The sequence below is a fragment of the Beta vulgaris genome, chromosome 7, assembly GCF_026745355.1.
Source record: "Beta vulgaris subsp. vulgaris cultivar EL10 chromosome 7, EL10.2, whole genome shotgun sequence".
Classification (NCBI taxonomy): Eukaryota; Viridiplantae; Streptophyta; class Magnoliopsida; order Caryophyllales; family Amaranthaceae; genus Beta; species Beta vulgaris.
The window spans coordinates 12941359-12967697 of NC_079208.1; the positions used below are offsets into that span (position 1 = coordinate 12941359).

A 26339-nucleotide genomic window follows, 5' to 3' on the forward strand; every position below is an offset into this window, starting at 1 on the left:
TACAGCAAACTTGTTAAAAAGACTAACTTACCCTTTTTAAAATTTAACCCACCCTCAACAATTACCCACCCTCACCCACACCCTCACCCTCACCCTCACCCTCACGGCAAACAAAGAAAACGCCATTGACGATCAAAATTCGAAGCTCCAATTCCAGGTTTTCCTTTACTTCTCTTCATCATCCCCAATTTCTCTCTTCTTCTTTCTGGATTTCATTTTAGTTTTCTTTCATCAATTAATGTTAATTTCTGCTCGTTAATTGGAGTTTTAATTATTCTCCATGTGATAATTTTCTTGGTAGGAGAATGCTGTATTGATCTAATCTGTAAATTGTGCGACTTTTTTCATTTTGTTTGCTTGATAACTATGATCTTCTCTCTGTACATTACCTTTATTGTTATTTGGAGCAGATTATAGGTGTGTGATTACCTGAATTTAAGATGTATTGTTTAATTTCATGATGATTGACATTGGCTGTTTTAATGCTCCTCCTCACCTGCGAATCTGCAGCAGCAATAATCGCGAGACGACAGTGGTGCCGCGCCGACCACGCAGACGCCCACCCTCCTCTTCGTGCGACGCAACGACCACCATCATCCATCACCTAAGGTTAGTTTTCTTGAAATAACCTTTAATTATTTTCTTGTAGATTTGATTTGATTCTTGAATTGGGTGTTCTTTGATTGAGATTTTTGGTGATTGTTTGTTTGAAGAGAACTTATACTATTGAATTAGAGTATTTTTGCTGAATTACCTACTGAATTAGAGCATGTTTTATTGTTTGTTTACTGAATTAAATGGCACCATTTATTTGCTAACTCATATTTACAGAACTGAAGTATCATATACCATAAGCTGCTATGTACTACGAAATTTGATAGTCATGAGATCAGTGATTGATTAATGAATTTGATAGTCATGAGATCACTAGTTGTAATGAATTCGGTGCACCCACTTATTAAAAAAATGTAGTAAGTTTGTCTCTATATGTGAGGATATTTGTGGTTTGCTACTCCAAGCTAATGAAAGCAACAGTTAATGCACAACAACCTTTTTGCAAGGTATAGTAGTGGAATATCTCATGTTGGTGACTTGAGTTGGTAATAAGTAGGCCATATATTAGTACTACTGCATAGTTGTTATTATTATGTGCAATAAGACTTGAGAAACATTTACTTCTTTTTAATTATAATTATGATGATATATCAGATGTCAAGTACTAGAGAAAGAGGTTGTATTAGCCAGAAAGATGGAAATAAAGGAAAAGGAAAGAGGCAATTACTTGACACTGAAGCACCATCGGAGAAAATTATAGTGGTCGACTTGGAAAAAAAAATGACAGAACTCGAAAAGGTGTTACAATGTCTGCGAGAGCTAGGGCTGTGAAAGCTAGAGAAGAAGTTTTAGCCCCTACTAGTAAAAATGATCGAGAGAAAACTCATATGGAGGACTTTACTATCCCCAACTATGTTGATAATGATTCAGATGATAATATTTCTGAAGAAGAAGATATGTTGTTTAGTGATATTCTATTTCAGAGAGAACGTGAGGATGATGAGGATCGAGTTGATGATAATGTAGAGGTGATCATGGGCCGGGCCGGGCCGGGTTCGGGCCGGGCCGCGGCCAAAAAAAATTGCCCATTGGCCGGGCCGGGCCTAAATTCGGGCCGAATTTTTGTGTCCAAAGCCCGCTATTTCGGGCCGGGCTTAGCGGGCTTTTGCGGGCCAAAACGGGCCGGGCCAAAAAATAGACTAAAAAGTCGTTTTTAGCTTGCCCAAAGCCCGGCCAAAAACAAAAAAAAAATGGCCGGGCCGGGCCCGGCCCGGCCCGCGGGCCGAAAAATTCTGCCCAAACCCGGCCCAAAAACGGGCCGGGCCATGTTTGATCACCTCTATGATAATGGTGATGATACTGATGATGTAGAGGGTGATGACATAGGGGAGGAGGATGAGGAAGAACAAAACGTACACAAAACTGATGATTGGCAGTTGATTAGAGGGATAGATGGAGGACCTTCAAATCCCGATTTACTTACCGGTTTTCGCGCTCATGTTGCACACTACATATGGATTGGTCGGGTTAGATGCACATCTTCTAATGCTTTTCTTTTTTCTAATTTAATCCATTTATTCATTAATTCGTGTATATTAATAATAGTTTTTTCGTTCAATAGGATCGAGGTTTGTTGACATGCCACAATCGAAGTGACCAGTTATCTTCGTGGACTATAGAACAAGATGATGTTAAACTTCTGCTTGCAAAAACACAATTAAAACATTTATCAACTTGTATGTTTGAGCACGTAAACCTGCCTCTGATTTCAGCTTTCGTTGAGAGATGGCATCCTGAAACAAATTCATTTCACATGCCATTTGGAGAAATGACCATCACTCTTCATGATGTATCTTATATACTCAATGTACCCGTAGTAGGTAACCCTCTAATTACTGAGAATACAGGACCTGCGGTATCATTGATGAAAACCCACATGGCATCCCTCCTATATATGTCTATGGATGAAATAAATAAAAATTGGAAGAAAGGTACCATAAAATTCAATGTTGTAAAATCTAACGTATCTCATCAAAATGTAAATCCAAAACATACTGCAATAGGATTTTTGTTATGGTTGGTTGGTGCTACATTGTTTGTAGACAAGACTCATAATGCAGTGAATGGACATTTTTTACCTTTTCTAATGAATTTAGAAGGGGTTAGTAGTTATGCCTGGGGTGCTGCAACTTTAGCTTATATATATCGTCAGCTCGGAAAGGCTTCACGATTTCAAACTAAGCAAATATGTGGTTGTTTGACATTACTTCAGGTAAGAAATATATGGTTATTGATTAAATTTTAATACATTTGAACTATATATTATCTTAAAGTATTTAAATTTTAATGATGTGTGTATTTTTATTTGATTTAATAGGCATGGATATATGAATATTTTCCAAGATTTAGGCCAACGGAAAATGGGAAATGGGCGAAACACCCATATGCTGCAAGATGGGTACCTGGAAAGATGAAAAAGACGAATGATGATTTACAATTAATTTAGAGCTGCTTGTTAGATTGCATGACGGTGGATGAGGTTAATCAAATACTTACTCTTTCATTTTATTAATTGTTTTTGTCATAAGTTTATAAATTACTTGTGTATTAACATATTTTATTTTATGTAGTAGGTTACTTGGACCCCCTTTACAAGAGATCCGAGCAAAGATGTTCCAATTTCGCGATATTGTGGAATCATTCACTGTCGGACCATTACTGAGCCATACATGCCTATTCGAGTTTTAAGACAATTTGGATATGTTCAAGTGATACCTCCATGTCCTTTTGTTCCTAATAAAGTGTATAGGGGATCCAATATACATAAATATAATTGTGTACATGATCCGATGATTACAAATTGGAGAACGTGGCAACAACATTTGATGCAACCTGGTATTCTTGGGTCTTTTCGTGCTCGTTTTACCACAGAGGTTGCTGATAATTATATAAGTTGGTTTAAGGATCGCACACATCCTAAAGTACAACATATCACAGGGCCAACTCCGATGTCGCAACCTATCCCATTCAATGAGATGCCTGATAGAGCGGTATAAGAAATTATTTTAAATTTGTGTATTTATTTATGATGACATGAACTAAATAGAGGCAATATAATAAGTGTATTTACGTCCCCATTTTGAAATGATGACAGCGCTTGCAATACTTGGGTGCACGTGCATATCCACTTCATCCAGAGATACGCGATAGGACTGATAAAGAAACATATTATCGATGCCTCAACGAGTTGACTATTGCTTTGGAAGATTTAATGCCTGAACTCGAAGACGATCGTCGTCGAAGAGGCGTCAGTCATGCATATGGTCATGGTGATAGTTTACATGGTAATTGATGATTGTATTTTTATTGTCTTAGTTAGTCGTTATGAAATTTAGTAGTTTTAAATATTAGTGTTTGGGATTTATTTTTAAACATGTGTGTTTAATCTTATATTTTTGTTCCATATGTTACCATCTTGATCAATTATTTGGTTGATGTCGCCACCTATAGATTGAAGGTTAGAACTAAATCATTACTTGCAATTACAAACATGGTATGCCAAAACATGAGACATTATTATATATCAAAGTGAAATAAACTAAAATTGAGGGAGAACACAAACTTTAAACGCATTAATGTTGTAACTATGAAATGAAATGAAATCCTACTGCTTAAACCATGTCATGAGAAACGAAACCTATATAAAAATTATGTTCTATCTAAAATGTTCCATTGATCAAACCTTTCCCGCAAATTGCTTTTCCAAAAACGGATCTCAGGGTTACAGTAATTATCCCATCCAGGATACAGTGTAGGCAACGGAGCACCATCATGCATAAGGAGGACTATAAAGTGACGATCAATAAGTCCCAGGTTGATGTGCAACATTGGAGGTTAACTCCCGCGACGACATTCTAAAGGCAAGAACGTAAGACTGCCAAGAAGAGTATAACTCATAATAAGCAATACATCTAAACCCGCAATTTCCGTCGCCGATGACATCCACATATTCGTCAATGTAAGGGACAATAAAGTGAGGTAGTCTTTTGTCATAAGTTTGAGAGTCTGATGATTTTGCCTCATTATAATCGCAATTATTATGTTCAGAATCTCGTTGAGAATAGGATGAATTGTTTCTTGTACCTGATTTAGTTTTCTTATTTGCCCACTCCCAACTAGATAAGTTTCTCTTAGTAGGATTGTGCTTTGGTCGGCCTTTGTGACTCCTTTGTTTGGGCTCTTCAATATCTGTCGATTGGGGATGAATCATATTATGGATGCATTCTGCATAATACATTTGTTGCCTATCTGATTCTTTCCGCAGTTCATCCATCATTTCACTCAATAATTGCGATCCAGTTGCTTTATCTTGTGTGATTAGATTGCATGTTACACCTTCCATATGAAGAGTTCTCCAAAAGACATGAACATCAAGAGGATCAATGGGTCTATGTTCAATGACCATTATACCCATCTCATGAGCACATGGCAAACCAAAGCTAGATCTCAACACACATCCACATTTCACAGCATCCACACCTATAGTAGACCCTCGAGTCTTAAATTCTTCATCCAGCAGCTGAATGGCTTTGTGGGAAACACGACCAGCTAATCGACGGAATAATGAGAATGATGTAATGTGAAGGTGAACCGTTCGGGACCTTTCAAACTCTCGTTGAATCTCATTGAATTGTAGTTCTACAAGATCATAAATTTGGGGTAACAACAAATAAAAACTCCCTGTTGCTGTTCCCAACCAACGCTTCAATTGAGAATGTGCACCCTCAACCCTGTTATGAAACATGAAAATAAGTAAATTATATTGAATAAATCCAAATAACGTTTTCACAAGTGCAAAAAATATCAAGTTCACTATTGAAGGGCAATAAATTAGTGTTTTTTTTGTTAATACTTATACATACCTATTTGTTGTCTCCGCACCAAAGTGTAAAGCATGTTTTGTCCATCGGGTGACAAACTTCTTTCGGTATGGCTCTAACCATGTCATATTCACATAAGATAACATTGCAGGTAAACGAAACCACTTCTTGTATAATTGCTCCACATGTGAATAATACTCATCTTGTGTCCTTGCTCGAACAATTTTGTGCCACCTTGCACTGAAGGCGGGACAATATGTTTTACATTTTAGTAAATTAGTAAGGTATCGTTCAACATCCATTGCAATATGCCGTCTACATAAAAGGCGTCTAGAATGCGGAAATACAATCTTAATAGCTTTCAAGAGTGCCAACTCCCTATCTGTAACAATCACTCCTGGCTCTTGGCATCGGCCAAACAACATCTTTAATTGTTGTACCACCCACAAGAAACTACCTGTTGTCTCATCCTTCATGAAAGCAAAACCGACATGGAAATTCTGGCCAGTTGGTGATACACCTATCACTTCCAAAAGCGGCATCTCAAACCGATTTGTCTTGTAGGTTGCATCTAATATTAATACATAAGGAAATAAACGCAGTAGATCGGTAGTTTTCGGGTGTGCGAAGAGTACATCACTTAGCACATTCGTGCCTTCCTCCCTTCTGTGCCACTGAAAATAATTATAATCTTTTAGCATCTTGAAAAAGAATTGCATTGGTGAAAAAGAACCCATCATACTCCTCTTCAACTTCTGCAAAGCATTGTTAATGTGTTTGATTGAGCTGTTATTTTGTGGGTTCTCTTTCTTCAACAAATTGAGTATTTGTTTGCTTTTCATATTAGATTGACGATACGTGCCAATTTTTGCAAATTCTTCTCTCGTTAATTTTGCAACCGAAGTATGCCACTTATTATACTTACCTACTTTGTGGTTGTGTTTGCTCCTCCATTCATTCACAAAAACCTTCCAAACACCTTCCTCTACTTGAGCACCCACTACTTGAAAAGGACAATGATTTTTTTTTGTTCCCGTTCCTTTCCTCCTATTATGATTCACTTTCGAAGATATAAATCTTCTATAAGGACCACCCCTTTCACATCTCAAATACACACGGTTGCTAAAAGAATTCTGCACATAAAACCAAATCTTACACTCCTTTCCGATTTCTCTCACCCATTCCTCCAACTCTTGACGATTCTTAAAACTTTGATTGGTTGTAAAATAATGACTAGTGTCTGGACTCTCGTCTCCGCTGCTATCCTGAGTGAACATGTAAATCACCTTCGGTCAATATTTAATAAGCAAAATGATCATACTATTAGGGGTGTCATCTATCGCAACTTATCTTTACAAAGTTGAAATTAATTAACACACGGTTGTACTCCAAATATTGTAAGAAAATCAATAAGTCAAAGATTATTAGGTGTAATTTCTAAAAATGACTCCTATTTCAACTTTGGGGGGGTCATCTATGACAAATGACCCCCCTTGGGGGGGGTCATCTATGACAAATGACCCCCTTGGGGGGGTCATCTATGACAAATGACCCCCTTGGGGGGGTCATCTATGACAAATGACCCCCCCTTGGGGGGGGTCATCTATGACAAATGACCCCCCCTTGGGGGGGTCATCTATGACAAATGACCCCCCCTAGGGGGGTCATCTATGACAAATGACCCCTTATATGGGATTTCATTCCCATTATAGTACATATAATTGCAGTCTGAAAAATATAAAATATGACCTAATACTTTGAATAATATGACAATAATTTAACATTTAAGCAATATGAGTACTCACCGAACTGTTGGTATTATTATTTATTAAAGGACCTCCATAGTTGCAGCGAGTAGAGAGTATTAACGTGGTAAAAGTAAAAGTGTTTGTGGTCACTGAAAATTCTCAAATTTGCTTGATAGCTGTGAAATTAAATTATGAATTTTAACATATAAGTAACCAGTATAATGGATAAGTTTCTTTATAAATCTATATAGTGTATTTTGATCTCAACTAAAAAGATAAGAAGAAAAAACAAGATAAATGAATTTTTTTTTTTCTAACTTCCGCTGCATATTTTTTTTATGATAATGGGATTCTCTCGATGGACTTAATACAAGAATACTAGTATACTACTTGATCATTTGTTATTGATTCTTGGTGTTTGGCGATCCAAAGAGATTAACAGATGATGGCCATTCAATTCTTTTATTTTTTTTTTAGCTATGGAGCTTGTCAGTGGGGGTGAGCAGTGAGCTTCACGTTTAATTTCCAAGTGCAGGTTGCTATTACTTTAATTCTCACCTGCAAACAAAATTAGAAGAGTGGCGTGAATTCCCTGCAAACAAAACTCTTCTGTTTCGAAAAAACAAGAAGCCTGCGTTTGTCGTTTGTTTTTAATTATTAAAACAAAATTATACTTAACCATAGTTAAGTTAGATATAATATTAGATGCTGTATTTAGCCTTTTTTTTTGCTGTATATAGCACTTATGTTTCTGAATTAAAAGCATCCTAATCCTAAGATTAAGTATAGTAACTAACATCTAAAAAGCCTATAATAGTTAAGTCAATTAGATTCCATGTAAAAAAACAAAAACAAAAATTTGATAGGCAAAATAAAGTAGAACTTGGAGACTGGAGTTGGAATTTTTTGTTACAAATAGGAGTTCTGTCTAGGTACAAAGATTATGATATGATACTTTAAGAGATTAGAGATTCAGGAGGCCTTTACAAATTTTGTGATCAAATTCTAGAGAAATATCATGGGCATATTTAGCAAAATTAGCGGCTCTAGTAGCTGTTAGCGATTCTAGTAGCTGTTGGGGGTAGATGCTAGTTGTCTACTAGCAGTTGTCAGCGATCAACGATAAATTAGTTGTTTAATTAGAAGTGTTTGGTAAAAGTAACGGTTGGAATTGTAAAAGACAATAAATGACATTTTTATAGGGATTTGCTAAATGTCACCTTGAAATTTCCTACTAATGTCCTGTATTTTTGTATTTAATACTTCCTCCGTTTCTAAATAAGTGCAACATTTCTTGTTTTCACGTTTGCCAATGCATTATTTTAACCATTAATATCTTCAATTATCAATAAGTAAAAATTATAAAAAGTTGATATTAAAAAAATTCACATTCAGACGAATCTAACAAGATCCCACATTACTATGTTTTTTCTAAAATGTAAATCACCAAAGCTAATTAAAGTTTAAACTGTGAATAGTAAACACTATGCAAATGTTGCACTTATTTAGAAACGGAGGAAGTACATGACATTCCCTCTTTTCCTCTTTCCGTTTCTCTATTTAAACTCCCACATCTTCCATGTGTTTCAAACAAACCACCATCAAACTTTATTTATTCACCTTCATTTTCTCTCAAGATTTCCGACATTGACCAAGGTGTTTGCGGGCATTGACCAAGGTATTTGCCGGCGTTGACCAAGGTATTTGCCGGCGTTGACCAACATTGACCGGCGTTGACCAATCAAGAAGAATCAACTCTGATATCATGGCAAACAATGTGAGTTTTTTTTCGCCGGTGAAACTGATCAAGCGCCTAAAATAGGCGTTTGACCAGCTGGTCAAGCATCTAACTTAGTCGCTTGATCATCCGGTCAGGCACCTAACTTAGTCGCCTGATCCTAACTTAGCCGTCTGCTCCCCTGGTCAGGTGCCTAACTTAGTCGCCTGACCAGCTGGTTAGACGCTTATTTTAGACGCCTAATCAGCTGGTTAAACGCCTATTTTAGGCACGGGGATCAAGCATCTAACTTAGGCGTTAGACCAGAAAATCTGAAATTTTTCTTTTGTAAAAACATGATCTAACTTAGGCGCTTAAAATATCAGTTTAAGCTTAAAATTTAGAATATCTAGTAAAATAATGTGTTTACATGATAGGTAGAATATATGTAAAATTCACATGACAGAATTACAATGTTCAAGTAGAATTTACATGATGTATTATATGAATTACATCTAAATTATTAGCATATTATAATAGTTATATTTAGATTTTTAACATATTAGAATAGTTATAATATAGTAGACATAAATTATTTAAATAATGAAAACTACAAATAAATAATATTATTTTGCATATTAAATTAAAACGCATGAACTTTGTGTTTTTTGTAGGATACTACCTAAGAGTATGTACAATGGGGCTCTCCAACTAGCTCTCCAAGGAGAGAGAAAATGGAGAGCCACCTCTTACCCAACAATGGGGCTCTTGGGTGTTTCTTGGGTGTCTCTCCATGGAGACACTTTGCCAAAGGGTCTTGGGGATGATTGGATACATTGGTTGATGGAGAGATGGCTCTCCAATGTGTGGGACCCACTTTTTATTGTAATTACTTCAATTCTTTTTTCTTCATGCAACCATTTAATGATCTTTTCTATAAAAATTAAAAAAAAGATGGTAATAATTATTATGTCAACAAGTATAATTTTCCTTTATCTATAAAATGAGCCTAATATTGGATATCTAAAAATTAGTTTTTCATGTTGTAGGTTAATTCTTCATTCCATGCCAAATTTATGAAAATTAAATATTAGCACTCATAATTATATTGTTTTTTAAAAATTCTACTTTGCTTAAATTATGAAAAAGATTAATTTGTAATTATATTTAATTTACATGAATAACTTAATTTATATAACTTTGATCATAATATGAAATGAAGTTCATTTATTGATATGAGGACCACAAAATAATGAAAAGTTGAATGGAGAGCTCTTTAAAGGATTTTATTGTTGTTGGGTGTTTTTAAACATGGCTCTTGAAAGTAGCTTGAAGAGAGAGAATAGGAGAGAGAGTGTGGAGAGCCAGATGCCTTTTACTTACTTTTCCAACATTGAACAAAATGTGACAGACATATTCTCCCCCTTCTCTATTGTTTGTAGTTTCCAAGCAGTTACATTTGATGAATTTATTAACTTTTATCTTTGACTACTTTCATGGCATTGTCCAGTACATCATAGGCACTTTCTTTTCCTTCATTTATTTCCACTTTTTTCCTTCATTTTCTTCTCTCTCCTCATTTGCGGGTAAAAGGAGATTTTACAATGGAAAATGAATATGGATAAGTTGTTACTCAATTCTCTCCCTTTTCTTTTCCCTCCCAAGTTCCTTCCATTTTGTCTCTCCTCATTTTAAGTAAAGAGTGAATTAGCAATGAACTAGATTAGATGGACAAGTTGTTGCTTTAACTAACGGATATTTCGTTTTTTTTTTTTTTTTTTTTGAGTTTGAATAGTTGCCCACCTATTGTAGATGGGTAAACTAAAGGTATTCATCAAAGCAACGAGTGAAAAGTGGAGTATAGGTCCGTCACAAAAAAGTGGCACCAATTAAGGAAATTTCAGTGTTGGGTGAAAATGCAGCTCAAGTTCATATCCAAGTATATGAGTTAATGAAGAACTTCAAATGGCCCAACTTTAATAGTCACTGCTGCTATTGACTCAACAATTTGACAAGTTATTTACCTAAACTATTGTATACGGATTACATGGACCTTTTAACAACGCAGTTATAGAACTTAAAAGAGGCTTAGGAGAGCTATAATCAATAGATAATCTCAGATACTTCATCACTGAAATCGTTCAATTACTCCCAAAAATACGGGGAAAAGTGGTACATAAATTCATGCAAGTATGACCAACCTGCCTTAGTTACCAAAATGAACTCGACATAGCATAAAACAATTCTTCATAACTCAAGGTCAATATATTAACTATATCTTTATGACAAACCACTCACAATTTCATATACAGCACTATCAGATACTACTCTGATAAATACACAAAACAACCCCTACAAAACCTAAAATGCTAAGAATGAGACAAGTATTCTCGATATAAGTTGATCTATAGAACTGATGAAATCGACTTCAGATTTCTGACTTTCACTGGGAAGATAATAAAACTCCCCTCCCCCATCATTGAGTTATCAATCCTGTAAAATCAATGAATTGCAAGGTAACCACCTACTCTGGCCCTTGCATAGGAACCATAAGATGCTGAGCCTGCAACCACAAACAATTAGAGAATGTATATCAATCAACCTCCTTGAGAAATTACATGCAGATGAAACTATCAACGATAAAATGTGGAACTCTTGCTTATGGAAAAGATCTAGATTAGTTTGACCTTGAGAGAAATCCAAGCAGAAAAACTTTACAACTTAAAAATAAAGCTTAAGTGCAAACTCAAACAATATTTCCCCCACAGCCAACAGACAATATGCAAATTTAAGAACAAGCAAGCTCTCAAATCTATTAACTTGCACATATCAAACCACAAATCTTTCTGGTGTCAAAAGAATTTACACAGGTTTCAATCTTTAACTACTCGTTTGATAGACGATAAGAAATCCATAGAGAATCTATCAAATACTACATCATAAAATACACATTTTGCGACAAACCATCAGATAAAGAATCATTTGTGACAAACACCCCTTATAGGAACTTTTTATTACAAAAAGGTACCACTCGAAGGCATCCATAGGTTTGACCAATTTTGCAACGTTGATCATCATGTGGCAAGCACGCTATCTCTTTTTTTCCCTCAACTATTTTCATTTTCGAGCTGATTTTGGGATTTACCAATCAATTAATCCAAAAATAGAAAAATACTCAAACAGAAAATCACAATTACACTCAAAATTGGGAAAAAGGGGTCATGTGCTTGACATGTGAAAGTTAATGTCGGAAAATTTGGTCAACTAGATTCCAATGAGGTACTTTTTTGCAGAAGTTATATAAGGTCGTTTCAGAAGATTTTTTTTTATAACATAGTTTTTCGCAGAAAGTGTTCTACAAGGCCATCTCCTACATTTGTGGGCCTCCACTATGCTGCTCCAATTTTGTTGGCCTTTCTTTTTCTCATATTTTGGTGTGTGTGAGTTGGAATGTTAAAAGGGGGAAAGGAAAAGGAAAGGGGAAGGAGGCAGCTCTCATTGGCCATTTTTAGTTTCTCCACCGAGAAACTGACCAATCAACCCCTTAACTTACTTCAATTAAGAATTACTGTCACTCATCAACAACTAGAAAAAGGCAAAGGCAATTGACCATCAGTTGATCACGTGTTCTCATTTGCAAAGCCTTTAAGTCAGATATGTTCTCCATTTCATCAACAAACAAAAATGATCAGAATCTTTTAGCCTAAGGAAAAAAAAAGGAATAGGAATAGGAAGAGGAAGAGAAGAGGGAGGATCAAGATCATGAGGAGGAGAATGAGGCAAAGAAGAGAAGGATGACGACAACTTGATTTATTGATGTATAGGTCTGTTTTCTCCAAAGAGAGAGTTAGCAGATAACCTCCAATGAATATTGATTAAAAGCATTTTTAAACTCTAATTTATTTTAATGCATGCCCCACTACTCCACACATGCGACTCCAACAATAGTGGTGGAAAACGTGGTAGTAATGCTTTAATTTTCAAATTCGAGGGTGATGAAAAATGATCCAAAAGTGAAAAACATTGAGTCAGTTGAGGCAGTAACCACAAAGAGGAGTTGCATTAAGGTAGTAAGAATTGCATGATAGATATTCTTTGACAGATATTCTAGTTGATCATCAAATTCAAAGGCATGATGAAAATTATCCAAAAGTGAAAAACATCAAGACCACTGGGGATTGAACCACAAAAGAAAGGAGTTGCATGGCACTATTCATGTTCATACATTATCTAATACTTAAAGTGAGAATCTTCATGGTGCACAAAGGTATCACTCAATGGAATCCCTAGGTTTGACCGAATTTCCCAACGTTGATCATCATGTGGCAAGCAAGCGACGTATTTTCTTTCCTCAACTGTTTATTTCCAAGCTGATTTTGGGATTCACCAATCAATTAATCCAAAAATTGAAAATTGCTCAACTGGAAATCACATATATACTGAAAATTGGAAAATTGAACAAATTTGGGGGGAAAATAAGGAATCATGTGCTTGACAAGTGAAGGTAAAATGTTGGAAAATTTGGTCAATTCACTAGATTCCGATAAGTGGTACTTTTTGCAAAGGTTAAGCCGTTAAGGTCGTTTCAGCAAGGTAGTTTTTCGCAAAAAAATGTTCTAGAGGGTAGTTTTGACAAATTTTCCAAAATTCATATGTAGTTTGATACTAAAATTACCATGTCAATGTCATGGTAATGTTGTCCACCTTCAAACTCGTCATTATCATCATAGAATTTCATTACAATCTATTAACACTTTAGAAGTGATATTAAGTAGGAATTAAAATCTGCAAAAAGTAACATATTCGGATGTGAGATTTCATTAGCATGGTAATGACTAATGAGTAGGGGATTTCCTTATAAATTACATATGATTTCATTACATTAACATTTACCACACACCAAACGAGACACTACAAACTACCAAGTGGTCCATATTTTTATATTGACATGCCTCAAAATTTATACAAAAATATGACATAAATCCATCCTTCGCTTTCAAATGAGAAGCTATCCAGATGAGTGACCTACGTGCTGAAAACATTCATTAATAATAACAAAATCAAATCTAATAACGGAAAAACAAGAACACAGCACCACTGGAGCAGGTCTTCTCAAAAACAATTAAATATAAGTCTAAAGATCATGCAGAATTCCCATGAGAAGCTCAAGAGACCAATAAGATGCTAACAGATCATCTCACTCCAGATCTATCCCAGCAATTATTCATTTAACAAAAGTTGTGTCATAGATGACCTCCATTACTCCCTCTAGAAGCCAAGTTAGAGGCACTAAACAATGCTTTCATAGCATTTATATTATTAGATACAACGGTTTTCACATCCTTCTCAATTTTTCTACAACTCTACATCATTATAACACCCCTCAAGAATACTTCTTACCTATTAAGTGGCCTTTGCAACATCCTTAGCCACATCAACTACACCTCCATCACTTCGGCCAATGTGCCAGTAATTGATACCATAACATTTATGGAGGACAACTTTAAAAGCCCAAGGTTTTATTCAATAATAAGCTCCAATGAACCCTCATATCGTGTTAAAATTAGAAAACACCTGCCTTCAAACTCTAAAGAGTGCCCAGTTAAGTCAGAGACCACCCTAAGTTCAAAAAAAAAAAAAAAAAGAGAAACCTCATCATCAAATCTCCAACACACGCAATTGAAGCAATATGTGGGAAAAACTCTTGCTGAGTGTAAAACGTACAAATTTCACCAGGGAATGCGTATTTCAAAAACTCCATATCGTAAACAAAAAGCAGCACAATTGGACCATAAAGTACATTATAAAAGATAAGACACATAGATTAAAGAAGGGAAAGAATTAAAATAGGGGGGTAGGATTCACATGACTCTTTAAATACCCAATTCTTCAAATATCTATCCATTGAAGTCAATATCTTAATCCTCTCACAGCTAAGGGTGAAATATTTCACTTCAAGGAGCAGTAACTGTCTGTGAACATGCCAAGCATGGGTATCCCATAAAAAACCTCACATCAATGCACATCTCCTGAAAATTTCATACCAGTTCACCCAACCCTTTCACAGTTCCAGCACCCCTTTGTTGATATTTCTCTTTCTTTCTAGCTAACCTCAACTTGAGATTGCAAGTGAAGCAGTCAGAAAATTTTGAAATTAATTTCGAGATTGGCCGATGACATGGCAATTTTTTATCTCCCACAATGGTGAATCCAGATATTGCGCTACGTGGGTTTGAAGTCATTTGCACATAGAAACACTAGGGGGGATAAGAGAGAAATCCTACAATTGTTCTCGACAAAGTTTTCAAGGATCCTATTATCGATTAAGAATATTATTACCCAGTCATCCACCAGTTAAGTATCAAAAATTATCGGTTGACAATTTCATTCGGTCCATGAATTAAGTGTTCAAACTATTTAAATGAACAAATCTGAAATCTATATGGACTTAAGCAGTTAGCATCAATCTAACACGCGATCAAGGGTTAAAGTGTTAGATCTACAAGGAATATTTTGCTAAATTCTACAATAAAAATGATTTTGTGCAAAAACAATTTGGGAGAAAAGGGAGGAAGGCTGAGAGCATAGGGAAACGAGAAAAGTTTCAAATAGGAGCAAATAAGGTCTCACTACAATACAGAGCGTAGTACTTAGTGTTCACTGTTCAAAAGCAAATGGCAGGAGGAGGGAGATGAGCAGGGACATGTCATCACCAACTTGAACTAAAAGGGGTCATCATCAAGCAGACGTGGCTTAATAGAACATGTTGGCATTTTACCTAACCTGTATTTTCGAAGTAAGGAGGTAGTGTAATCGTGACAGATGTTACAAGAAATGGCTGACGTGAAATATGTAAGCAAAGGTACTTCATGTTTCCTGAAATCCCTAATCAGTGATCTGAGTTCTGTTCATGACCATTGTGCAATAAATGCAAAGTTCCATACTATCTCTAATTATACTGGATCCTTTCACCCAGTTAATTGCTTTGCTTAATCCTCAAATCTAGTGAAAGGAAGAAACCTCTTTGGCATAGAAGGACTGTGAAAAAGCGTCTTTCCATTACTTTGATTACTCCACATAACTGCATCCATGACTACCCAAAGCTGAAGTCCTCCACTTAAAAGCTTCAACAAGAGCTCATAAGGAAGCATGATGGAAACAGGTTCTCAGGAGTGCTTAGTCATCAATATTGTCGCAAACTCTCAATGCTTCCACTCAGTTCCCCCACAGACTAAGATAATCCATTTCAACCAGACAAATCCAATGATAGTACATCTGAGACCTTAAAAATCATACCAACTACTAAAGAACACCTCTCTACAAGAGTACGTCCCATATGGCTATAGAAAGTAAAAGGAAATATAACAAAGGTGTCCACACTTACTATCTCACAATATATACTAGAGCTATTTTTACAATCTGTTAATATGCTTTCTCAATCTTGCTCAATTTCCAGCATGGTCCTCTAAACAGAATGTAGGAGAGAGAAACCTCCTCAATTACAATACACAAATTGTCCTTACAAGCTTACTTACACACAGAAACACAAACTCAAATTAAATTATCATCTCATCATACTATAATCCTCGGAGAGCACATCTAAGACACATGGAAAGGAGGGAGACAGAAAGGGAAAAGTCATCCACTGATCCACACATATAATAACAAATAGAACAAACTTCAGGCATCATCACATCTCATAGAGCATATAAGGTACTATTTGATAACATAAATTACCGGCGAGTTCCCGTAGCTCAATGATTGATTGAAAGAACCTTGATGAGCAAGCTGCAAAATTTTCAAAACAAAGAAACACAATTTAGTTGAGAAGATTTTACATAATCACAGCAGTTTTCCTTACACTTTATCAAACAACTCCTACCTGAACATTTGGAGCTGATTGGCCTCCCATTCCATCCCTTTTGCCTGAACCTTCACCCCCCTTAGCAGATCCCTTAGTATCACCCTATTACAACCCACAACAAACATACAAGCAAAGTAAGCAAAGTAAGCAAATCAAACAACTCTAAATTAGCAAAGACACGTAAAGAAATAACTTAGCACGAGAATACACACCTCCATCTGCAAAAGTAGCGATAATCCACAGATAAACCCAAGCAAGGAAAAAAAAATCACAAAGTTAATCATTCAACCATCTGTAAATTTCAATCAAAACCAGCTTCAACAGAAGGCATAAATATAATAATACCTCTCGATAACGAGTCAAGTAAACCTTAAGAGGATCAATATAATCTTCAAACCCTAAAGTTGCCATAGCCCAAAGCAAATCATCTCCATTAATAGTCTTTCTCTTTTCCCTCTGACACTTATCACTTGCCCTACAAAAAAATCACATTTCAACAAAGCACAAAACAACAAAAAAAATACTCCAATTGAACACATCAAAAATGAAAATGAGAATGAAAATGAAACATACTCGCTAGTAATGAAGCTGATGAACTCAGAAACACATTCCTGAACAGTTTCTTTAGCATCCTTAGCAATTTTTCCATTAGCAGGCAAAGCTTTCTTCATAATCCGACTAATATTAGCAATCGGAAGATACCTATCCTGCTCTCGAACATTCGAACGCGGACTTTGGTCACCGCTTTCATGGCTGCCACCGCCTGGACTTGCAGGTTCCGCCATTTATAATAAAACCTTAGACCTAAACAATAACCGAAAATGGCAATAATAATCAATCGGAAACCCTAACCCAAAATCGACCGCCATGGAAGAGAAGTAGAAGTAGAGGAGGAGAGAGAAAGAGGGAGAGAAGAAGAGGAGAGAGAAAAAGAGGAGCAGTTTATTAGAAATGAATGGAAGTAGTACTAGAACTAGAAGATTATTATTAATAAATTTAAAAAAAACAAACTTACCGATGGAAAATTGAATTGGGAAAAAAGGAGAAACGTGATGGATCGGCGTTGCAGGCGATGAAGAGAGAAGAGAAAGATCGGACGCTGGAGAAGTGAGGAATAAGGAGACGACTGAGATGAGAGCTTTTGCTGGATATATGCCTTATCAACACCGTCCGTTCCTACCCTACACAGTACTCACTACACACACTTTTCTGTTTTTTTCTTTTCTCTCTCTCTTCTTTTGCATTTTTCTAACGTTTATAGATTAGTCCCACATATTGGTTGTCCTCTTCTCGATTAATATAAATATACTAGCTTTCCACCCGTGCAAAAATGCACGGGAGGTTTTATGTAGAAATGATTTGGAGCCATGTATAATGTACGACAATATTATTTTGTATACTAAATAGTTGTTTTTATTCGAAATATATTGAATCCGTGATTATTAGAATCCATGTATTTAAGATTAAAAGAATATAAAAAGTAAAATCATATTTAATATATATAAAAATCCTTTGTTACAAAATTTTGAACTTTAAAAATATTGTAATCGTGATATATACATTTATAATTACGTAAATGAAACAAAAAACACATTAAAATGCGGGGGAATACTTTGTTTATAAATTTAAGATTTTAGGATGTTTCTCCGAAAATCATGATTTGAATAGTAGCTGGTTGATTTCAAGTTTTCATAATCATATCGTATATTAAAAATAAATTTTAAAACCGACTTACGACCCATATGTATGTTCAGTGATTGATGTAACTAATGTCATGATAAAACATGTGACCAGCCAATTTTTTTTTTTGTTGCTTAGCAAAGGTTTGCTTTCTCTTAGTTGGTTTTAGGTTGTAACTGTTTGCTCTAATTAATATAATTACTTGCTTAGCAAAAAAAACTTTCTTAAAACAAAAAAAGTTAAATGAAGAAGCTTTTGTTCTGCCTATCGTTTATACAGAGGCTTATATAAAAACACAATGCGCAACACTACTGTCACTCAATCATGCAACAACTTTCACTCCTTGCTTTCTGCAGTTTCGCTCAACTCCTCTCTTATTAAACTATCTTATTACATTTTTTAAATGATATGATTATCCAAATTGTATTTAAAAACAATCTCAAAGTTTATATAGCATGATTTTCATCAAAGTGAATGGGGTTATTTCTAAATTCTAAGTAAAAAAATTAATTTAAAGAGACAATCACTCAAGAAAATTATACAAATATGGCATTTTTTTTTCTTGATTTGCCTTTGATTTCTTAATCACCATATGACCTGTTCTTTTCATATTCTTTTCGATTTTTAGAATTGTATTGTAGAACAATTTCAAACTTCTATATTTACATTCCAACATACTCGTGAATGAGGTGTATCTCGTAATTTTAGGTTCAAATATTTATTATGGCCTTGTGATTAAAAAATTTAGAATCTTGTAATGAGAATAGTTTAAAACTGGCTTACGACCCTTGTGTTGTAAGATTATGACTTGTGAATTATCTATAATTAGTAGTATGATTGTTCCTATTTTATTAGAACATGCCTTATAAAAAATGGACCTGCTTAGAGTCATTTATTTAACTTTAACTAACTTTTTAGCGGTAAAACTTGTCTCATAGATACTTTAAACTCACGTAATTTTATGCCATTGTTCCTTATAGTCAATTTTAAATGCCTATATCAATTTCTTTACACACAAAAACAAAGTATAGCCCCCCTAATACCATGGTTCTCATGTGTGAGTGGACATAATTTATGCTACTAATAAATTTGATCGAAAATTTTTAGTATATGTTTTTGACCCTTGCAAATTACATGGGAATGACAAGTATAAGATTTTATGATAGTTTCGCCAAAAATATGTTGTAAAGTTCATAAATATTTACCGAAATATTATAATTAAGCCTATGTATTAAATATTATTTAATCAAAGTAAATAGTGATTACGTTTTCCATCATTTTTTTTTAAAAACATGTGAGTTAATTTATCAAATAGACAATATATTTCATTTATATATCTTTCATTAAGACGCTCCTTATTGGGATCTAGATTTCGAGCACCAAGTCAATAACTCTTGTATGATTTTTAGTACTGAAATTATGATTGGTTGTACTGTTAGATATATCCGATAAAGGCTCTTATGAGTTAACAATATAATTTTTTTTTCTTATTGTTATGTAGCACAGTCCACAAAAATATACTTCAACTATATCTAAAAGCATACATCATATATCAAGTACGTATATTATGCATCAAAAAAGAAAAACCAATTTTTTAACCTAATAATTAGTTATGTATACATCAAAAATAAAAAACCATAGTAATATGTTTAAAAATTGTTTTTTTTATATAGAACCTTAATATCAACTTATACAATAAGATATCAGACTTTATTTTCAACTCTTTATATCAAGCTTTATATACAATACTTTATAAGTTGTTACACTTTATAACAAACTTATACAATTGTTTGTATTCAGATTATTCAGGGAACTTAAATGAGATACATTCTTATATTGATGTACCATATATTAAACTTCTTTATGAACAATTATCCATTACCAACCGCCAATCTTCTTCCTCTTCGATTTTCCATCAAAACCCTCCAAAAATTAAGTCCAAAAAATACGCCTATTCATCTTCTAAAATCTAGAACTTCAAGCAAATCAAATTACAATTCTCATTTATAAGTAGCTACATTTTTATACTTTAAAGCCACAAATTATCGATCAAAATTATACTCCAACATCTTGAATTGTTATCTTCTCAAGTCATCGATTTTTGCAACAACAACAATTATAAAACTCATGCATGTAGGTTTTGTGAAGAAATTAAGCCTTTGATTATCTTTATCTTCTTTCTATTTGAAGCATGGTTACTATAATCCCTTAATGCAACCAAGGTGTACATCATTCGATCTACAAAGTGAAGAAGATTTAAAGACCGCATGCAAAACACAAATTGTAACGTTGGATTGAATGGAGTTCGAATTTTTTCTAAATGGGTCAATATTTAGGTTGGAATTATTTGGTAAGTTATTTTTTTAAAAAATGATTTTTGACTAATTATGATGAAATTTCCATGATTTTATGTTTGCATGTAGTTTTTAGCAATTAGTATTATCTTATAATTATAATACTAAAATGAGTCATATAATTCCTAAAATTGATAACAGTGAGTGAGGAGAATCAAGATTCAAATTATTTGAAACAATAACATGAGGTTGAAATGAAATAGTGAATATGCCAATCTATAGAAAATATTCTAATTTATTACAGTTAGTGAGTGAGAAACCTATTAAAAAATCAAAATTCTAAGTTTTAACAGTTAGTGAAAATTAATTTAATATATTAGTAGTATAACTGTCATTTAGGAATTTAGAATTGAAATTTAAATTAGGATGAATGCACATTTTAATTTTCTGGACAATCAGTTTATATTAGAGTGATTACATAACATCTTATATAATAACATTTTTTACCTTTATTTTTTCGCAACTATAATAACAATTCTTGGTGGGTGAATTTTGAATTTTAAACAAAAATATTTAATTATATTTGACCGATAGCTATAATTTAGGCAGTTGTTTAAAACTTCCCACATAATATATTGTTTGATTTCAAGGTAGTTTTTTTTGGAAGGAAATTATCACGCCATGTGACATCGAATTTTTTGTATATAATAGAGTGTCGAATTTGGCGATGACACGTGGCAGATGTAGTAGTAGCATGACACGTAGGCGAAATTAACATTGAATAATGCTGGCTTGACACGTAAGCAAAATGAACCTTGTTTTATATATATATATAGATAATAGTCTTATATGCGTGCATTAATTTCAAAACTTGTTAATTTATTATAGATTTTTTTGCCAAATGCAGCCCTTCAAAGTAACCAATTTGTTGATTGCAGTCCTTTGATTGCAATTTCTTCAAATTACAGTCTCAAATAAACCACACGCTTTTAAGTTGCAGCCTAAACCCAACTTATCTTCACGCTGGGCTGCAACTTAAAGGTGTTTGCTTTATTTGAGGATGCAATTGAAGATATTGAAATAAAATGGTTGTAATTAATAAAGTGACCATTTTAAAAGGATGCATTTGACAAATTATATATGTGAAAGTATTGGGTCAGACCGTCTGACCCAATACCTTCCGTCGGACGGGCTTAGCCCATCAAAAACGCGCAAGCTTTTTTTTTTCATATTTGTTTTGTTGATCAGCAGTTTTGTTTATTTTTAGAAAAAAACATTTAACGGTTATTAGGTCATTATCTTTTTTCGAGTTTGAAACTGTTTTTTGGATATCTGCTTGATTCTCGCTAGTTTTAAAACTGATTCTTCTTCTTTTCAAAGAAACCGATATATTATTTACTGATTATTTCTAGAATTTTTCTGCTTCTCTTCTTCTCTACTGTTGAAACTTAGCGTGTTTTTTTGTTCATAATTCATTACTGTCGCATCGCAAATATGGTGAAGAGGATCAGAGATGATGATTCTAGGTATAATTTCGTTTGATTTTTGCTGCAAATTTTTTTTTTTTCAAATTTTTAGCGTTTTTGTTGTTGTAATTGTAATGTAGCCCGAAGTCGAAGAAGGTGAAGAGTGTCGCATCTTCAGGAAAATTTTTGGCACTGTCTACTGCTGGGAAGAAGAAAGAGAAAGATGGTGATTATGATCCAAGGTAGATTTCAAGTTCTTAGTGTAGTTGAGATATTTATTTTTCTATTTTTGGATGTTTTCAGTTTATTAGTGTATTTATTTCATGTTGTTAGGGTTTGTGTTTCAGTTTTTGTTGTTTTATACACATATGTTTTCAGTTGTTGTTGTTTTTCAGTTGATATTTATATTCTTTCAGTTGATTATAGTATTCTTTCAGTTGCTACTTGTATTCTTTCAGTTGATGTTGTTTTTCAGTTGATATTTATATTCCTTCAGTTGATTCTTGTATTGTTTCAGTTGATTCTAGTATTGTTTCAGTTGCTTCTTATATTCTTTCAGTTGATGTTGCTTTCGTTTCATTTAGACATTTCTACCTTTCTTTTGGTGTTTTTCATTTGTTTTTCTTTACTTTTTTTTAAAAATAAAGATGTGTAACTGAAAAATGAAAAAGTGTAACTGGAAAATGAAGTAGTGTAACTGAAACAATGTAAATTGTAACTGAATATTTTTAGTCTCATTGGAAAACAATGAAATAAAGAGTCATTATACTAAATGAAATAGTAAGAAGACCAACTGAAAAATAAAGAAGTCTAACTGAAAAATAAAGAAGTCTAACTGAAGCACTATTTAGATTATTTGAAAAACAAACAAGTCTATCTGAAGCACTATATAGACTAGCTGAAAAACGGAGAAGTCTATCTGAAAAACAAACAAGTCTATCTGAACCACTATATTGACTAGCTGAAAAACGAACAAGTCTATCTGAAGCACTATATATACTAGCTGAAAAACGAACAAGTCTATCTGAAGCACTATATTGACTAGCTGAAAAAGAAACATGTTTAACTGAAGCACTATATAGACTAGCTGATAAAACAAACAAGTCTAACTGAAGCAATGTAAATTTTCAATGAAAATTTTAAGTGTAATTGGAATAGAATGAAATGAAAGAATAATTACACTAAATGAAATAATAAGGACTAGCTGATAAACAAACAAGTCTAAGTTAAGCACAATAAAGAAGTTACTTTGAAGGACTGTAGAGACTAGCTGAGAAACAAACAAGTCTAACTGAAGCACTATATAGACTACCTGAAAAACAAACTAAGTCTAACTGAAGCACTATGTAGACTAGCTGAAAAAGAAACAAGTCTAACTGAAGCACTATGTAGACTAGCTGAAAAATAAACAAGGCTAACTGAAGCACAACAAATACTAGCTGAAATACAAAGAAGTTACTTTGAAGGACTGTAAAGACTATCTGAAAAATAAACAAGTGTAACTGAAGCACAATTAATATAAGCTGAAATGCAAACAAGTCTAACTGAAGCACTATGTAGACTACCTGAAAAATAAACAAGGCTAACTGAAGCGCTATATAAACTACCTGAAAAATTAACAAGGCTAACTGAAGCACAATAATGACTAGCTGAAACACAAGCAAGTGTAACTGAAGCAATATAAATAGTAATATAACTATTCTTTCAGTTGATGGTGGTCTTCTTTCAGTTGATGTTGGTATTCTTTCAGTTGAACTTTGTATTCTTTCAGTTGATCTTTGTATTCTTTCAGTTGATGCGTTTTTTGTTTTCAGTTAGTTTTATTGTTTGATTAAACTTTCTTTCTTTCAGATGTGATAAATCATTGTCTAAGAAGAAAGGCAAATCTGATTTATCACCAATCAAGTTTTCATTTTCAAGATCTAATCCCGATGAACAGAAAGACACATTTGATAGATCGTATGTTTTTTTCATTATTCTCCTTTTATATTATATGATTGTTTTTTTTATATTTTTTTAAAGTTATTTTTGTTCACTTTTGTTAGGAATTTCACTGAGCAAGAAATGAAGTCAATTAGTCTACATGTATTGTCAGGCTATTCCCATTTAAATGAAGTGGTTAGTAATTCGAGTGATGAGCAAAAAAGAGACATTAGGGATATTGGGTTTGGGAGTCTCTTAGATATTAGGATAAAGAAGTTTTGTCCTAATCTGAATTTGGAGGTGTTGTTGAATTACAATGCATCTGGAATGATGTTTTCAACAAAGAATGGTAAACTGATTTTTAATAAGTTTACCATTAGTGATGTTTTGGGTTTACCTGTGTCAGATAGACCAGTAGAGGTTATAGATGATGACGCTTTAGGAGGAAAGGTAGTCAGATAGAGGCTGGAAGTGCCAGGAAGGATTGGCATAGGTTTCTTGGTATTTCTGACCCAAGAAGCCATACATTGGTAGAAAAAATTGGGATGATTTGTTTAAGAAATATCAATCCGGGGATGATTTGAAGAAGTTATTTGTTATCTTTTCGTTGTCCAAGCTTCTATGTCCTATAGCTGATTTAGGGCCTGTGCTGAAATGTGCCAAGAGTTTAGAAGATGCATCTACAATTTCAAGTTATGACTGGTGTGGATATATATTAAGAAGTCTTTGTGCTGCTGTTTTGGACTGTCATCAGTCTATTATGATGAAGAAGAATGAGCTTGGACAGAAAAAGTAACATTCAAGTTCGGGGATGCGTTAGCGCTTTGACTCTTCTGTTATTCACAACTTCAAGTGTCGTAATCTGGATTATTCAAATGTCAGTAAGCCATTATTACTTATTGGCAGGAAGAGAAGGATTTGAGTAATGTTGTGAAGCAGTTTGAGATAACATGGATTTTATTCTGCCGGTGAAGCGTGAAAAACAGAAGGTTGAGTTTAAAGCCCTAGTGTTAGTGCTGCTAGTAGGAAGTCTGGTTCTCCTATAATGAAGGTGGTTGAGGGTCCATCACCTTCAACTAGGCAGCTTATTATGGATCTTCCTCATAGTTTGATGACTGATGAGGAAATAGATGCTCTTGATGTTCCTGTGAGTTTATTATCTTATGTTTTTATTTTTTTTACTCTTGAACTCTAAGTGAAGACTGTTAACCTCTAACTGAAATAATGTCAGTTCTAGCTGAAGAGCAAATAAGTCTAACTAAAAGTAAAGAAGTGTAACTTAGAAATAAAGAAGTCTAACTGAAACTATCTAACTGAAGAGTAAATAAGTCTAACTGAAAATTATATTAGTCTAACTGAAAAGTAAATAAGTCTAACTGAGAAGTAAATAAGTCTAGCTGAAAACTAAATAAGTCTAACTGAAAACTAAAGAAGTCTAACTGAAGAGTACATAAGTCTAACTGAAAACTAAAAAGTCTAACTGAAGAGTACATAAGTCTAACTGAGAGTACATAAGTCTAACTGAAGAGTACATAAGTCTAACTGAAAACTAAATAAGTCTATCTGGAAACTAAATTAGTGTAACTGAAAACTAAATAAGTTTATTTTTATTTCATTTAAGTTTTCATTTGATTGTTGGATTCTTTCAGTTGGTCCTTATATTTTTGTTTATGTTGTTTCTGTGTCATCATCATATTGATTTGTTTGTTTATTTATTTTTGCTCTTTTAATTGAAGGAATATGTAAGAACATGCACAAGTTGAAGAGGAATGCGCTTGCATTCTGTCAAGTGAACTTGGAGATTGCCCAAAATATTCGGGAGGAAGGCGAGAAGCTGTCTCAAGACAGTATTTCTCTGGATGACAGTGAAGTATTTAACCCAGATTTTCTGAGTCAAATTGACGACATATGCAAGCGTTATTTGGAAGCGAAAGACAGTGCAAACAAAGTTGATCCTACAATTTCACTATTTGTGAAGCGGCCTGTTGAATTAGAGTTTGGAAGAAATTAAAATGTTCCTGATTTGGATTCTGGTGTTCATGGAGTTGAAGAGAAAGAAGGAAGTAAGTTCCTTTCATTATATTGTTTTCATTTTGTTGTTGAAGTTTTGTAATCTGGTTGGGATAAAAATTTTAGACTCTAACTGAAAGAAATGTTTAAATGAAGAAGTCAAATAGCTAACTTTGAGACTCTAATGAAGAATAAAAAGACC

The 26339-nt window shown here is 33.9% G+C and overlaps 4 protein-coding genes across 5 annotated transcripts; 2 read left to right on the forward strand and 2 right to left on the reverse strand.

Annotated features, from left to right (window-relative positions):
• The first annotated feature begins 570 nt into the window (after nucleotides 1-570).
• On the forward strand, nucleotides 571-3061 carry LOC104893246 (protein MAIN-LIKE 1-like). Its single transcript, XM_057390730.1, has 3 exons — nucleotides 571-2081; nucleotides 2177-2827; nucleotides 2933-3061. Exons 1-3 carry the CDS (start codon nucleotides 1806-1808, stop codon nucleotides 3059-3061), a joined length of 1056 nt encoding a protein of 351 aa, XP_057246713.1. The 5' UTR covers nucleotides 571-1805.
• Nucleotides 3062-3192: 131 nt separating this feature from the next.
• Nucleotides 3193-4005, forward strand: LOC130589419 (uncharacterized). The gene is made up of 2 exons (XM_057390668.1): nucleotides 3193-3605; nucleotides 3710-4005. The coding sequence occupies exons 1-2, from the start codon at nucleotides 3285-3287 to the stop codon at nucleotides 3905-3907; spliced, it is 519 nt and encodes a 172-aa protein (XP_057246651.1). The 5' UTR covers nucleotides 3193-3284; the 3' UTR covers nucleotides 3908-4005.
• Nucleotides 4006-4414: 409 nt separating this feature from the next.
• Nucleotides 4415-6712, reverse strand: LOC104893245 (protein FAR1-RELATED SEQUENCE 5-like). The gene is made up of 2 exons (XM_057390731.1): nucleotides 5478-6712; nucleotides 4415-5345 (listed from the first exon to the last, which is right to left on the reverse strand). Exons 1-2 carry the CDS (start codon nucleotides 6710-6712, stop codon nucleotides 4415-4417), a joined length of 2166 nt encoding a protein of 721 aa, XP_057246714.1.
• A 4286-nt stretch (nucleotides 6713-10998) lies between these two features.
• Nucleotides 10999-18035, reverse strand: LOC104884304 (nuclear transcription factor Y subunit B-10). 2 transcript variants are annotated; one of them, XM_010668929.4, is made up of 7 exons: nucleotides 17780-18035; nucleotides 17338-17568; nucleotides 17110-17239; nucleotides 16977-16982; nucleotides 16783-16866; nucleotides 16638-16688; nucleotides 10999-11463 (listed from the first exon to the last, which is right to left on the reverse strand). In XM_010668929.4, exons 2-7 carry the CDS (start codon nucleotides 17547-17549, stop codon nucleotides 11425-11427), a joined length of 522 nt encoding a protein of 173 aa, XP_010667231.1. In that variant the 5' UTR covers nucleotides 17550-17568; nucleotides 17780-18035; the 3' UTR covers nucleotides 10999-11424. The 2 variants fall into 2 exon arrangements, 1 of the variants encoding a protein (XP_010667231.1); XR_008970106.1 differs by lacking the exon at nucleotides 10999-11463 and adding an exon at nucleotides 11694-13932 and having other exon boundaries at nucleotides 16977-17239; nucleotides 17780-18026.
• Between the last annotated feature and the right edge of the window lie 8304 nt (nucleotides 18036-26339).

Coding starts and splice junctions, on each gene's coding strand:
- LOC130589419 (XM_057390668.1), top strand. CDS start 3,285: ATGCCTATTCGAGTTTTAAGACAATTTGGATATGTTCAAGTGATACCT. Junction 3,606..3,709: donor ATGAGATGCCTGATAGAGCG/GTATAAGAAATT, acceptor AAATGATGACAG/CGCTTGCAATACTTGGGTGC.
- LOC104884304 (XM_010668929.4), bottom strand. CDS start 17,549: ATGGCGGAACCTGCAAGTCCAGGCGGTGGCAGCCATGAAAGCGGTGAC. Junction 17,240..17,337: donor ATCAGCTTCATTACTAGCGA/GTATGTTTCATT, acceptor ATTTTTTTGTAG/GGCAAGTGATAAGTGTCAGA. Junction 11,464..16,637: donor TGAGCTACGGGAACTCGCCG/GTAATTTATGTT, acceptor TTGTGGTTGCAG/GCTCAGCATCTTATGGTTCC.
- LOC104893245 (XM_057390731.1), bottom strand. CDS start 6,712: ATGTTCACTCAGGATAGCAGCGGAGACGAGAGTCCAGACACTAGTCAT. Junction 5,346..5,477: donor GGTGCGGAGACAACAAATAG/GTATGTATAAGT, acceptor GTTTCATAACAG/GGTTGAGGGTGCACATTCTC.
- LOC104893246 (XM_057390730.1), top strand. CDS start 1,806: ATGGCCGGGCCGGGCCCGGCCCGGCCCGCGGGCCGAAAAATTCTGCCC. Junction 2,082..2,176: donor ACTACATATGGATTGGTCGG/GTTAGATGCACA, acceptor TTCGTTCAATAG/GATCGAGGTTTGTTGACATG. Junction 2,828..2,932: donor GTTGTTTGACATTACTTCAG/GTAAGAAATATA, acceptor TTGATTTAATAG/GCATGGATATATGAATATTT.